Source organism: Etheostoma cragini, chromosome 16 (assembly GCF_013103735.1).
Source record: "Etheostoma cragini isolate CJK2018 chromosome 16, CSU_Ecrag_1.0, whole genome shotgun sequence".
NCBI lineage: Eukaryota > Metazoa > Chordata > Actinopteri > Perciformes > Percidae > Etheostoma > Etheostoma cragini.
This window is the reverse complement of record NC_048422.1, coordinates 22,458,052-22,471,500: the sequence shown is the minus strand read 5'-3', so window position 1 is coordinate 22,471,500 and position 13,449 is coordinate 22,458,052. Positions and strand designations below refer to the sequence as shown.

Sequence of the window (13,449 nt, the reverse complement as noted above, 5' to 3'; positions counted from 1 at the left end):
TTGCACCTGATAAAGGTATCGCTTTATGTACTATTATCAGATAGGCAAAGCTTTAATAATATATAATAAGTGATTTTGGGTTTATAATCTGATTCTGCACAGTAACTAAGTGAGGTAAAAGTATAAAGTAGCATGAAATGGGCAGTACAAGTACCTCAGAAATGTACTGAAGTAACTTGAGTAAGTGTTTTTAGCAGTAGTGGAAAGTAACTAAGTACATTAACTTAAGCTACCTATTTCTTTTTTACTAATTAAGTGCAGTGAAAGTACCTCACATTTAAAAAGGAGTCCTCGAGGAAGTCTTATGCAGCTTTTCAATCACCAAATATTATTTATTAAAAATGACCAAAATGCATGATTTTGTTTACATTTGTACAGAATCTAACTTTTCTAGCTTGATACTTAAAAATCACATTTATTGCATAATTTTATTTTAACAATAACTAGTTTCTTATACAGTAAAGTAGCTTAATCATGATTAAAAAAAATAATTTCTCACAGAGGCCCTGACCACTGCCCCACAGTTTGAGGTCAGAGAAGCAACATATCTGTAGTGTTTAGACATATATATGGATTCTGTGACTCTTGATTGTTTCATGACTGGTTATGAGGACGTGACTGGAATGTGATTGGGACTCAAAACACCAGAGACTTGGGTTTCTCCCAGGGGAACTCCTCTCTGCCAAAGTGACCGTAGCAGGCGGTGGCCTGGTAGATTGGCCGCTTCAAACCCAGCTCTCTGCGAAAAAAAAGTCAACATCACACAGTTACATTTTCACTGACTCACACTACAACTATGAGGTCTCAGCTGGAAACAACTACACTTACTTCACAATGACCCCGGGCCTCAGGTCAAAGTTCTTCTGTACTATTTGCAGCAGTTCCTCTTCGTCCCTGTTCGATGAGCCGTAGTGAAACACAGAGATGGAGAGAGGGTGGCTCACGCCGATGGCATAGGAGATCTAAAAGGCAGAACAGACGCCAAAGCTTCCAGTCATCAGGAAACCTTACTTCATCATGTCATTATTTGCCTTTTAACCTCTGATTCCTGTATGTTTTGTGTCCCTTATTGTGTGTTTAGAGTAATTTATGGCTCTGCGGAGGCTCCACGCAGAGCTTTTTACCAAAGCCTACATAAGTGGCCTGAAGTTTATACTTGTGTGTTGGTGTGCGTTGATCTCTTTAAGAGAATAGCAGAGCCGACATATGTGTGTGCGCGTGTGTGTGTGCGTTAGAGTGTGAATCGGTGTGCATTGTTCTGTCCAAGCCCGGCCCGCGTCCCACAGAGCAGGAACCGAACCCGACCCGAGCCCGACAGGCGTTAAGATATTTATGTCCAAGCCCGACCCGATCCCGACAGTTAAAATCTCATTTATTTCTCATACTAGTGGCACATGTATGTTTGTTTGTGTGGAAAGCCGCTTTTATTAAGCAACTGTACGAAGGCATTGGGAAAATGTCAACAGACGAGCGCACCAGCACACACAGGACGACAAAGTTAACACAGTGCACGTATTTCGTTGTCACAGCTACATAAACAAACTTCCGCACCCAGGAAGACGGATGTTAGAGAAATAGTTTTAATTTATTTTAATCACAAAACGAGCCTTTGCATCAAGTGAAACAGACCCGTTGGCTACCTACATATTAAGTTTTAAATTTGAAATGTTCAATGCCTTATCGAGATGATGTGACCGACCCCGACCCAAACCCCAACATCATTTCTAAATATAGAGTCCGTAGCTGGCCTGGCCCATCGGGTACCGTCAGGCTTGGGTTGGGTGTCCATCCTCTAGCGTGTGTGTGGGGAGTGTGTGTGTGTGTGTGTGTGGGGGGAGTGTGTGGTAAGGTGAGAGAGAGACTAAGAGCGATTACCTTCAGAGCAAGTACCAACTTTAGAGTCATAGCACCTACCTTGTACATAGCCACGGCATAGACTTTGCGCATAAATCACTCTTTAGTATGTTTTATTGGGGTTTCTGGTAAGGGCTGCAACTAACTACTTTCTTAATTAATCGATTAGTTGTTTGGTCTATAATATAATTGGCCCAAGATGACGTCCTCAGATTTCTTGTTTTGTCCACAAAATATTGAGTACGTTTTTTTTGTAGCAGATTTAATCTTCTAAATGTAAGTTATGCACAGTACCCGCACAATTATTACACAAAAATTGATCAACAAGTGCAGCTTAATGAGCCTCCTGACCTGAACGAGGGCTCTCCTGCACAGTCCAGCTTTGACCAAAGACTTGGCGACCCAGCGTGCCGCATAAGCTCCGGACCGGTCCACTTTGGAGTAGTCTTTTCCGGAGAAAGCCCCTCCTCCGTGACCACCCCATCCTCCGTACGTGTCCACTATGATTTTACGCCCTGTGAGACCTGCATCACTCTAATGACACAAAAACATAAACTTCGTCTTGCCCACACATTGCTTTATCTTTATCTTTAAATTGCATCTCCCTCCCTGGTTTACTCCTCACTCACCTGCGGGCCGCCCGTAAGGAATTTCCCGCTTGGCAGAAGATGGTATATGGTCCGGTCATCCAAGTACTTGGCGGGAATGACGAGCTTCACCACCTTCTCTATCAGATTGCGTCTGATCTCATCCAGGCTGATGTCCGGGCTGTGTTGTACTGAGATGACCACAGTGTGGACGCGCAGTGGCTCCATGGCTCCCATGTTGTCTCTATACTCCACTGTGACCTGCAGAAAAGAGGGCAAAAATACTTCTAGGCACATTGTAGCTTCACATACCTCCAAAGTATCGAAAGATGCCTTGTCAGTCAACCCCAGATTTCAAAACACAACATACAGACATGGGGCTTGCATGTGTGTTGTAGTATTTCAAGTGGAAAGGAGCTGAAAAGCGTTGGCAACGTCAACCTTTTCAAGAAAGGCGTTGATAAATGAAAGAGGAAGGCTGTATATCCTTTTTGCGTGGCTGCATGTAAACAAAAAAAGTAGTTGAATATAAATTTTCATTAGCCATGTAAACAGTTTAGTCGAAATATGGTCTTTTTCAGAATAAGGACAAAAACCGGAATATTATGTTCATGTAAACCAAGTTAATGTTGCGTCAAGCCAAGCGCCCAGATAGCTCAGTCGGTAGAGTGGGCGCCCATACGTAGAGGTCCACTCCTCGATGCGACGGGGCCCGGGTTAGACTCCAACCTGCGGCCCTTTGCTGCAGGTCATTCCCAGCCCTCTCTCTCCCCTTTCACTTCTTCAGCTGTTCTGTCATTAAAGGCCTAAAATAATCTAAAAAAATGTTGTTTTGTGCCTTCTGAACCTGTATCTGTACCTGCGTGCCTGTAAGCTTCTGTATCCTCGCTTCTTCAATAAATAACTCAACTGTCTGCCTGACATGTTATTTCTTTTATAGACAGGAAAAGAGGGGCGAGAGATGGGGATAATCAGGAAACAACGCTGGGTAGGAAACACTTCGGTTCACGGCCGGTGCCTTTAACTCTTGGTCCACCAGTCGGCCCTTCTGTGCGCTTTCAGGATGGCTCACCTGTGATTTGGAGTCCGGTCGTATCCAAGGACACTCTCCGTTCAGCGAGAGCTCCTTCATCCTCAAGTTCAGTTTGTGAGCCAGAATGATGGTTAAGGGCATGCACTCATCCGTCTCGTCCGTGGCGTAGCCGAACATCAAACCCTGCGGAGACAAGCAGCACGACAAATGTGTCACAAGTTGTTGGGAAGCAGTAATTATCGTACAATTGTTTGACTCAGTTACAGTAAAGTTGTACATGTGGTTTGCACACTGATTGCTCTAAATCAAACTCAATTTTTGATTGTTGTATTGTGTACTATCCTATATTTTGCTGTTTTTATGTCTTATGTTTCCCCGTACGGTGTCCTTGTGTGCGGAGAAAAGCGCCTTTAAATAAAATGTGTTACTGTACTATTATTATTTATAATTTACATCAGCCCTAGATGTACTTTGTGATAAAAATGCTTATCAGCTAATGTTAGCATGCTCACTAAGATGGTGACCAGCACAGTCACATAGAGCTGCTGGCATAGCTGTAGCCTTTTCTGATGTCTAGTCTATTAAACAAATGTTAAATTCAGCTTTTAAATTAAATAAAAATAAAAACACATTACAATAAATGATAACAATCACATTGCAAATGCTCTATATGGACGCCTTTACCAAAGTGACTTTTTACAACCATTTTCCCAACATAAAACAACTCTAAGTTCCACGTAGTGAATCGACGTAGTAAGTGAATAGTAGCTAAAGTTGAGGTTTAAAGGTGAAATACTGAACCTGGTCCCCTGCACCGATGTCCTCCTGATCCCTTCCTTCAAACACACAGTCCGATATCTCCACAGCCTGCGGCTCCAGCGCCACCAGCACATTGCACGTCTTATAGTCAAAGCCTGCAGATCACAGTTGAGAATCATGAGCCTAGATTCCCTGGCAGGGATCAACCCGTACTGGTTTTTCAAGGCCGATAGGACACCGATTATTAGCAGTCAATGAAACTAATAATCCATATTTGGAACCCATATGCATGAACAGTGAAATAAATGTTGCCCCTATGAGGAATCCTGAGTAATGACAACAACACTGTCGGCACATGATGCAAGCCTTCTGTGAACGCGCCAAGGAGGACACGGAGGATTTTTTTTTTAAACACGATGGACTCTTCAGAAGAGGTCCTTATCTTCACTCGAGCTTCTGCGCGGGAAAGTCGCCGGACGCCACAACCTTCTGAACATCGTCACACTGAGAACTCCAGAGAGAGTCGTGTGGAGCCGATGGTCTTGAGTAGCTTTGTAGCAACTCATTTGGCAACAGCATGAATGTAATGGACGTTCATTGATATCAAACAGCCACGCACTTCAGCTTTAAGTCAAAATTAAGATTTTGTAACGTTACAAAACAAATTAAAAAATGCTTTAATCAATTATGTAATAAATTAAAAACTTTCTAAATAATCCCCAGTAACAGAGAGTCAGACGGTGTTGTGGGCGGGGCATTAAGTCAGACTCAGTGGGGAGTGAAACCGAAGAAGGGGGACAGACGCCAGAGACGTAGCCGAGCCAAAGTAGAAGACTTTTTAATTCATTAACGTTATCGGTTATCAGGCGAATAAAACGCTGATACAGATAATCTGCTGACTGCTAAAAAAAAACACCCAGATTATGAATCTATCCCCAATTCCCTGGATAATTCTGCACATGTCTGAAGTGATTCAGATAAGAATCCCACCTTTTGACGAGTCATCGTAGCCAATCTTCTTCACAGTATTTCGGACCACCGATTGGAGATCCACGATGGCCTTAGACGTCACTTCTCCAACCAGTAAAATCATGCCCGTCTTCGCCACGCATTCTGCAACAAGATGTTTTTACTTGACAAGAATGTGACTCAGGCCCGTTTTGTGTTTTATAACAAACATTTCTCTGAAAAATGGTAATTCTAGGGATGTTTTTTACAATGTAGTAAGACACTACAAAACAACACTTTCAGTGGATGTAAATTAAACGTGCACAATTTCTCATTGACGTTACATTGCAGCTTACTATTTTGTCTGTTTTTCTTAATTTTGGCCCATTTTTAAAGAGTGTTAAGACACAAAAACAGAAAAATAGAGTCCAGGTTGAACAACAAATGAAGTTCTTCTGATGTTTCAGTGGGAGTGTGAGGCTTGTAATCAGCCACGAGATAACGCTGTGCTGAACTTTGCTCTAAAAAGGGGAAACACTGATCCAGTCTGAGATTATTGGCCATACTTAAATATCAGGTTTTACAACTCACCACAAGCCACTTTAGAATCGGGGTCCTGACTCAGGTATGCATCCAGCACAGCATCGCTGATCTGGTCACACATTTTATCTGTGAACACAAAGTCAGAGATGTTTAAGGAAAGAACAGGTATTGATTTAGAAAAACTATCAGTATTTTAATCTTTCACTTAAGTAAAAGACTACATACCAAAGTGTAGAAATACTTAGTAATAAGAAAAAGTCCTGCATTAAACATTTTAAGTAAAAGTATATAGGAATTAGCGTCAATATTTACTGTAAGTAAATAAGTAAAAAGCACTAATTTATGCAGAAATTCCCAATTCAGACAAATATATATTACAGTATTACATTTATTGAAATATATAATTATTCTAAATCTGCAAAGTGATATGAAAATAATCACTTTTTGTTTTCGCTCCCATTACTCAGGATTTGAAATTAAAAAGCTGAAAGACTGTATCCATACAAACAAAAGGCTAATTCTGCTCAAATTTTGATGGAAAATTTGTTCAAATTTGAGTTAGTGAGCACTTCAGATGTGCTTTCCTAATAAATAGGATCCGGACAAGAGTCACACAAACTAGGCACATACAAAATATTAGTCTGTAATGTATTTTAAACAATCTAGAGGTGTTTAAGGCAAAATGTGCATCCTACTTTTGCACATTCATTTCTTATTAAAAGCTCTGAACAAAGTAACCACAAGGTGTTTTCATTAGAACTTTTGCAGGACTGTGAGTGTGTGTGTTTGTGTGTGTGTGTGTGTGTGAGTGTGTCTACACTGAGTGATTGACATCTTGTTGAGTCTTACTGCACCAATTAGGACATCTTTTTCTTTTATGTTTCATTATTATAAGTAGATTAAGATTTGTGAGCTAATAAATCCCCATCAGAGCTCCAGCCCACCTTCAACCTGAGCAGTGATCTCATAAGCGTTGATGTGAGCATTGTGATAAGATTTGTGTAAGCTGTTAAATAAATAAATGCAGTCAATTAAAAAGTACATTTCTTTCTAAAATGCAGAAGAGTAGAAGATTAAACCAGTAAAAAACACGTAAAGTTAAGTGAAGTACTCAGGTAAAGTACTTCACCACCACTGAATGTACTCGACTATTTCCACCCATCACTGCCATGTAGCTGATAGTACTTATGAGTACTATCTCTATCAGAGTAACTTTCCATTACTGCTTTAACTTGACTACATCAAGTGAGAAACGCATTACTTTTTTCCACAACTGGCTTAGACAGACAGACAATGACATGCCCATGCAGTGTACTCGGTATTGCAGTAGTACACACACAGTACACAGAGTACAACATGAGTACGGTACCGGAGTGTCCCTCTCCGACGGACTCGGACGTGAACAGGAAAGTCTTCCCGCTGCGGGCTGCTCCGCTCGGATTCATCTTCAGCTCCTCGTCGCTGCACGGAAGTTGAATTTAACCGGACAAACGGCCCCCGTAGCTTATTTAGAATAAAGTACCTTCTTAAGTCCGCCGACACTGATTGTAATAAGCAATAATTAACTATGAGGGTTGAGCTAAGAAGCACGTGAAGCGTGGACCGTGTGGTTGGATGTTGGCCTGAGTTCAGCTGTTAGTAAACTCGATTTAAGACAGGCGGGTTAACCACGTTTTACTGGTAGTCGGATATGGTTGTTTAAAAATAATAATAATTATAATAAATAGTCTTATAAATACACAGATTTAGGGACTCGTGTTTTCGGTGGGTTTTGTGTAAACGGCTGTGTGAACTAGGATGTTTACGAGTGGAAGTCCTTCAGGCAGCAGCACGGACAGCCTCAAGATGGCGCTGAAAGCTTAATCTGTCCATGGTTAATACAGGTGATACATCCATGGGCTTAATTACAGTAAATCAGAGAGTCTTTGATTCAATTAAAAAACAATCAAGGTAATAATTACATACAAAATAATATAAAATAAAATACTAATATAATAAATTAATATATAATACAATTATATAACTATGATAATAACTGACCTTGAATTTGGCGACTTGTTAAGTGGTGGAAGAAGTACTTAGACCTTTTACGTATTAAAATGAGTAATACCAAAGTGTATGTATTTTTATTACACAGATAGACAGACAGATATATAGACAGATAGACGGATAGATAGATAGATAGATAGATATATAGATAGATAGACAGATAGACGGATAGATAGATATATAGATAGATAGACAGATATATAGACAGATAGACGGATAGATAGATAGATAGACAGACAGACAGATAGAAACATAGATATATAGATAGATAGATAGATATACATAGATAGGTATATAATGTAGGTACTGTAGAGTAGAATTACAGTTCACAGAATGAACGGTAATATTTCCCCAGTAACAGAACGTTTTCTGCATTATAATATGAACAAGATCATGTCGTGACTTCTAAGTACATTTACCCAATAATATATAATCAATAATTCTGATGAGTAATAAAATATATAGTTGCTTTCATAAATATTAGATGCTCATACTTTATACGTTCACTTAGGGCTGGGTTTGGAAAAAAAAGACAATTTTCTGATTCAAATCTATCTTCATTTGAATTATCCGATATCAATTCATGAAATCCTAAGATTGATCCAGAGGCTCTGTGAAGATATTGGTATCATAAAAAACTACATGATCTATTTCATGCTAAATAATGCTCCAAAGGGAGGCAAGTGTTTGTCAGGGAAGATGTATGTCACAGATGTATGGCTTTAACTACTCTATATCACCAATGCATCACACCCTCAGCACTAAGGAAAGCTTGTGCACAATTATTTTCTTTCTCTATATAACTACATTGCGGTCCATTCACTTCCATTTACTTGAGTATCACTTTAAATCCTGGAGTTTTACCTGTGTTAGTCAGTGTCAGTATCAGTCAGTGTTATTTACACTGCATTAATCATGTATACAGACTGTACAGGCTCATAGGTGGTGTGCCATATTTATTTTCATACTTATGAGTTATTATTCTTGAATATATCTGGCAAAATGGAGCTACTGTTACATATTTCATTCTGGGTGCTACACTGAGGTAAACTTATGCTTCAAAACAACATGGAAACGCGCATTTGCATACAGAAACTGTCACTGGTTGCTGAAATAACAATCTGCACAACACAGGATGAGGAAATGAAGCAACCGTGTGACTTCACCCACTTTATTGCCTTGCAAATATCTCTCTGCTGAAGGCAAAGCCCTTTGCCTGGACACCTCAACTCAACACTAACAGCTGATGGTACGTGTAGAACTGGGACAAATCTACATGTTTTAAACCAGAATGTGTTCTTTTATCGTCTTAACTATTACTCTACTATTGGATCATTGATGGATGTGTGGTAGCAGAGTTTATGAAAAGCAGGAAATGAAAGTCCTGCGTGTTCCGTGTCGGACTTCAGTTCTTCATGGCGATGACGACTGGCCCCTGTCGAGCCAATGAGACTTTGATTGAGGCAACTGGGAGTTAATGAGTAACACAGGAGAGGTGCAACCTTCAGCAGACGTTTGTTCAGCTTTACAGTGTGTGAGTCACAAGAGGCACAGAGCTCTGTGTATGTTTATTATAGTGGAAGGACTGGGTAACAGGACTTTGTGGAGGCTTTGCTCTTTGTGGAGTTGTTTTTGTTGATTGTGTCTGAGGAACAGAGCTTCCATGGTGAGTGGTGTACTTTTTATACATTGAAGTTTAGTTTTAATCTCAAATACTGGTTATGTTTTAAGATATTGACTGTTCTTCATCTTAATATCATTTACAATCATTCCCTTCTTGTTTTCCTGTGAGAACGTCTTGCTAAACAGTTGGACTTTAAGCGTGAGATTTTCACGTGACAATCACACAGGCCTCTATAAACTGAGACACACATCTGATTGCTCTCTCTCTCTCTCTCCTGTTCACAGGAAGTGAAGTTTGGTCATTTAAATTTGTCTTTACAGAGGCTCCGGTACCGTACTCATGTTGTACTCTGTGTACTGCTGTGTGTACTACTGCAATACCGAGTACACTGCATGGGCATGTCATTGTCAGTCTGTTAAAGTCAAACATACTGGCTGAGCAGAACTCAGCCAGTATGTTTGACTTTAAGCAGGCCTGTAGCCAGCCTAGTGGAAATCAGGGCTCTTTTTTCCTGAAAGTGGAGCTTTTGCAGCTTTTCCCCTCATTTTGTATTTAATTATGAAGTTCAAATACTTAATTTTGGTGACTTTATATGCACTAATTTCCGCTGGAATTGCTCATCTGCTGGTATCTTAATAAGCAAGCAGCGTACTATTTACTACAATGTTGTCAGATTTCTTCAACAGAAAAGGAGAAAAGACACAAAAAGTACCCCCCCCCCCCAGTTGACTTGCTTTTTGTGCCGATACATTTGTAGGGATTGCAACTAAAAACAGAAGACTTTGTCTTGATTTTGGTCTCAGGCTGACACAAGGTCTCAGTCCCCGGCCGCTGGCTCGACGGCTAAACTGGACCAGGTGCAGGGCCAGGTCAACGAGGTCAAAGTTATTCTGAAAGACAACATCAGCAAAGTGCTGGAGAGAGGGGACCGGTTAGATGATCTGATCGGCAAGACGGATGACCTGCAGGCGTCGGTGAGTATCTGGCGGTACAGAGTGAGCGCTGATGTTTTAGAGATAAGGCTTTCATATCACTCTTAAAACAACAAGGTTGATAGTGAATGTGTTTCCACAGTTGTGAAAAGTAACTAAGTACTTTTTATTTACTCGAGTACAGTTCTTAAGTACAATTTTGAGATACTTGTATACTAGATTTCAGAGGAAAATATTGCACTTTTTTTCCTTGCTATATCAGGGTGCTATAGTGAGTTAGATATAGTCTTGCGTTGCCAGATCCTCCTCCAACGCGCGCTAAAGGAGGGTCTGGCTACTCCACACGGCATTCTGGGATGGGAGGAAAACATGCTCTTAACTCAGATTGGACAGAAGGTCTAGCGAGATGTCTCAATCTACCATGCAGAGATAGTAGGAGCAGTTAATCATAGTTCTCTAATTTAAAATTACAACACAAAGAAAAAGGGAAACACACGCATACGGCAGATTTCCTTCAGCACCGCAGCAATTCCAGAAGTGAAACACAAAGGATATAGACTACTTTATTTATAAAGATTTAACTAAAAAAAACAAATTAGCTTATAAAATATTGGTTTAAACTTTTAGTCATGTGTTTAGTTGTGGCACTCTGTGATGTCATGACGTACAGAAATCAGAGAAACATTTATTTTTATAACTGTGTGTAGTTCAAAGAGGTAAAATTATCCAGTATTTAACAAAACGGCAAACATTAGAGAAACATCCAATAAAGGAAAACCTATTTAGTATGAAGTATTTTTTTTTTCTTCTCTCTTCCATCAATCATCTCTCGACCCCTTAGGTTTATCCGGTGACCATTTGGAGGAGCCTAACCCCTAGGTTGGGAACCTCTGAACTAAACTAACTGTATACAAAGTAGTTAAAGTAGCAGAACAAGCCTTTTTTTTTCATTAGACAATTTACAATGAACTCTTTTTTCCTGGTCTAACGCTGGTGCCTACATTACCCAGCAGGCAACTTGATTGTCAACAGTTTAGGTTGGAGATCAGCTGTTATGCTAGAAGCTAGTAGCCACAGCAGAGATAAGGAGCGAGTCACAGGGGTCAAGTAGACTCACGTCTTTCTAACGCCACACCTACAGACTTGGTTTTATTTTCAGACTTGTAGTCCTTAGCCAAACTGAAATTCATCAAACTTCACACAACTCCCTCTGTCCACACAAAACGCATCATACAACTTTTTTTTTTTTTTTTTTTTTCAACATATGCATTGGTGTTCGCCAGGGTTCTGGTTCAATGCCAACTAGACGGGCATATCATGGAAAATCAGTTTGGATTTGAAGGCCGAATAAATCAGTATTTACCAAGTAACGATCCCTAAATTTGAATAAAACATTTTGGTGGTGTGTTTTTACTCCAACATAACATATTTGTTGGATTAGGAGCACTACCGCTATAAAACTAAAAATACAAAATAACGTTACCACATACACGCAAAAAAAATTATTAATGTTAGCGCATTTATTGAATCCTTAAAAAAGAAAAGAAAAACGAAAGACTTTTGCAAACAAAACTTTTTTTTTTAAAGCTTTTTTATAATTAATTTTTAGAGTATTACATTTAGACTCCCTTTGTTTCTTTTCAGGCTGACTCTTTCCAGAGAACATCCACACGGGTTGCCAGGAAATACTGGTGGAAAAACATTAAAATGATGATCATAATTGGCGTGATTGTGCTAATCATCGTCATCCTCATCATCCTCTTTGCCACTAAAGTTATATAAATAACCCCCGATGTGAACTCCTTCAGCAGCTCAGGACTGAGAGCGATGAAGACGGTGGATGAAGCTCACCTCTGTTATTTAGCGTGTAATTGCTCTCGTGAGAGAGTCTCAGATCATTTCAGCTCAAACAAACGGGTATTTCAAGAAATATTTATGTAAATTCAAAAGGGTAAATGATTTTGTAACAACTGTAAGCTTATTGGCCGGCGGCTCTGCGATAAAGCTTATGAAGACAAGACGTAAATTAAATGACAAGACGTAAATTAGAGCTTAAATTGTTAGAAACTTGGCTGAACTACTTCTTGAACACTCCAGCAGTCAATGTGACGTAATAGTAATATTTCACAATGGATCACATATGCAAATGAGTCTTTATTTTTATTTTATTGTATTTCTTTATGTCCAATTGCTTGTATATATATATATATATATATATCTATATATCTATATATTCTGTTTGACTGTCAAACTCTGTAATAACATATTATACAACTGATGACTACGATAAAAAGGAAATTGTAATAACGCATTTTTTGCATTCTTTGCTACTACAATACTGTATGTGTATGTGTGTGTGTGTGTGTGTGTGTGTGTGTGTGAGAGAGATCTGTTCCAACCAATCTTAACATTTCTGTTATGTAATGATTAAAGCAATTCACAAATAGCATTCGAGAACATTAAATACAAAAACAAGAGAGGATTAGGAACGCAAACTGCCCAAAACTTTGCAGCAATCTTAATAAATGCAAAACACCAAAACTTTTGAGATACAACATACTCCGGTAAATATAGAGGAAAGGTAGCGTAGGTCATAGTGCTCTTCATTAGTTTCTTACAATCAGCTAGTGATGTTTTCCGGGTACCATCCTCTCTCTGGCCAACGCTCGACCAGCGCCGCGGTCTTTCATCACTCTGAAACCTACGGAAAACAAACAAAGCAGATCAGCTATAGATGAACCAAAACCGGTAAAAACTACAAATAAAACAGGAATCCCCGTGTTTATAATGTCCAATGTAAAAAAAAGAAGAAAAAAAAACTGAGAACAATTATTTTACAGTTAAAAAAATAAATAATTAAATTGTGCATTAGCTAGAAAACCTGAAGTGCAATAAATTGAAGAAGTCAAAATACGAAATGGAAGAAACCTTCGATTGGTCAAAAATAAAATACACATTAAAGAAAACATTACATGCAAATTTCTGCAAACTTCTTTCTTTTACAAAAAGGTTATTAAAGGGAAAATGTATTACAGGAAAATAACAAACGAGGAGTCTTTTTCCATCGCTGTCAGTAAGACAAAACAGAGCAATACATGTCCACAAAGCACTTTATCCCCC

At 39.3% G+C, this 13,449-nt stretch overlaps 3 protein-coding genes across 9 annotated transcripts in view; 1 reads left to right on the top strand and 2 right to left on the bottom strand.

Annotated features, from left to right (window-relative positions):
- Positions 1-434: 434 nt before the first annotated feature.
- mat2al (methionine adenosyltransferase II, alpha-like) lies at positions 435-7,411 on the bottom strand. Its single transcript, XM_034896155.1, has 9 exons — positions 7,094-7,411; positions 5,773-5,850; positions 5,224-5,346; positions 4,276-4,388; positions 3,514-3,657; positions 2,484-2,702; positions 2,206-2,388; positions 829-962; positions 435-739 (listed from the first exon to the last, which is right to left on the bottom strand). Exons 1-9 carry the CDS (start codon positions 7,167-7,169, stop codon positions 637-639), a joined length of 1,173 nt encoding a protein of 390 aa, XP_034752046.1. The 5' UTR covers positions 7,170-7,411; the 3' UTR covers positions 435-636.
- Positions 7,412-8,882: 1,471 nt separating this feature from the next.
- On the top strand, positions 8,883-13,274 carry si:ch73-234b20.5 (uncharacterized protein LOC449923 homolog). 2 transcript variants are annotated; one of them, XM_034896207.1, is made up of 3 exons: positions 8,883-9,022; positions 10,201-10,371; positions 11,974-13,274. In XM_034896207.1, exons 1-3 carry the CDS (start codon positions 9,020-9,022, stop codon positions 12,109-12,111), a joined length of 312 nt encoding a protein of 103 aa, XP_034752098.1. In that variant the 5' UTR covers positions 8,883-9,019; the 3' UTR covers positions 12,112-13,274. The 2 variants fall into 2 exon arrangements, with proteins under 2 accessions (XP_034752098.1, XP_034752097.1); XM_034896206.1 differs by lacking the exon at positions 8,883-9,022 and adding an exon at positions 9,052-9,439.
- The window catches only part of hnrnpd (heterogeneous nuclear ribonucleoprotein D), a 6,266-nt gene continuing 4,748 nt past the window's right edge, over positions 11,932-13,449 (bottom strand). For 3 of the 6 annotated variants that reach the window (XR_004659886.1, XM_034896168.1, XM_034896166.1), the window contains one exon: positions 11,932-13,030. The gene's annotated coding sequence lies outside the window, so the exon portion shown is untranslated. The remainder of the gene's footprint in view (positions 13,031-13,449) is intronic. The other 3 variants (XR_004659887.1, XM_034896169.1, XM_034896171.1) reach the window with 1 other exon arrangement.

Excerpts from the sequence above, each read along its gene's own strand:
- mat2al (XM_034896155.1), bottom strand. The coding sequence starts at position 7,169 with ATGAATCCGAGCGGAGCAGCCCGCAGCGGGAAGACTTTCCTGTTCACG. Across the intron at positions 5,347-5,772 it reads CGATTCTAAAGTGGCTTGTG|AATGCGTGGCGAAGACGGGC; the intron begins GTGAGTTGTAAA and ends ATCTTGTTGCAG. Across the intron at positions 963-2,205 it reads GCAGGAGAGCCCTCGTTCAG|ATCTCCTATGCCATCGGCGT; the intron begins GTCAGGAGGCTC and ends TCTGCCTTTTAG.
- si:ch73-234b20.5 (XM_034896207.1), top strand. Across the intron at positions 10,372-11,973 it reads CGGATGACCTGCAGGCGTCG|GCTGACTCTTTCCAGAGAAC; the intron begins GTGAGTATCTGG and ends GTTTCTTTTCAG.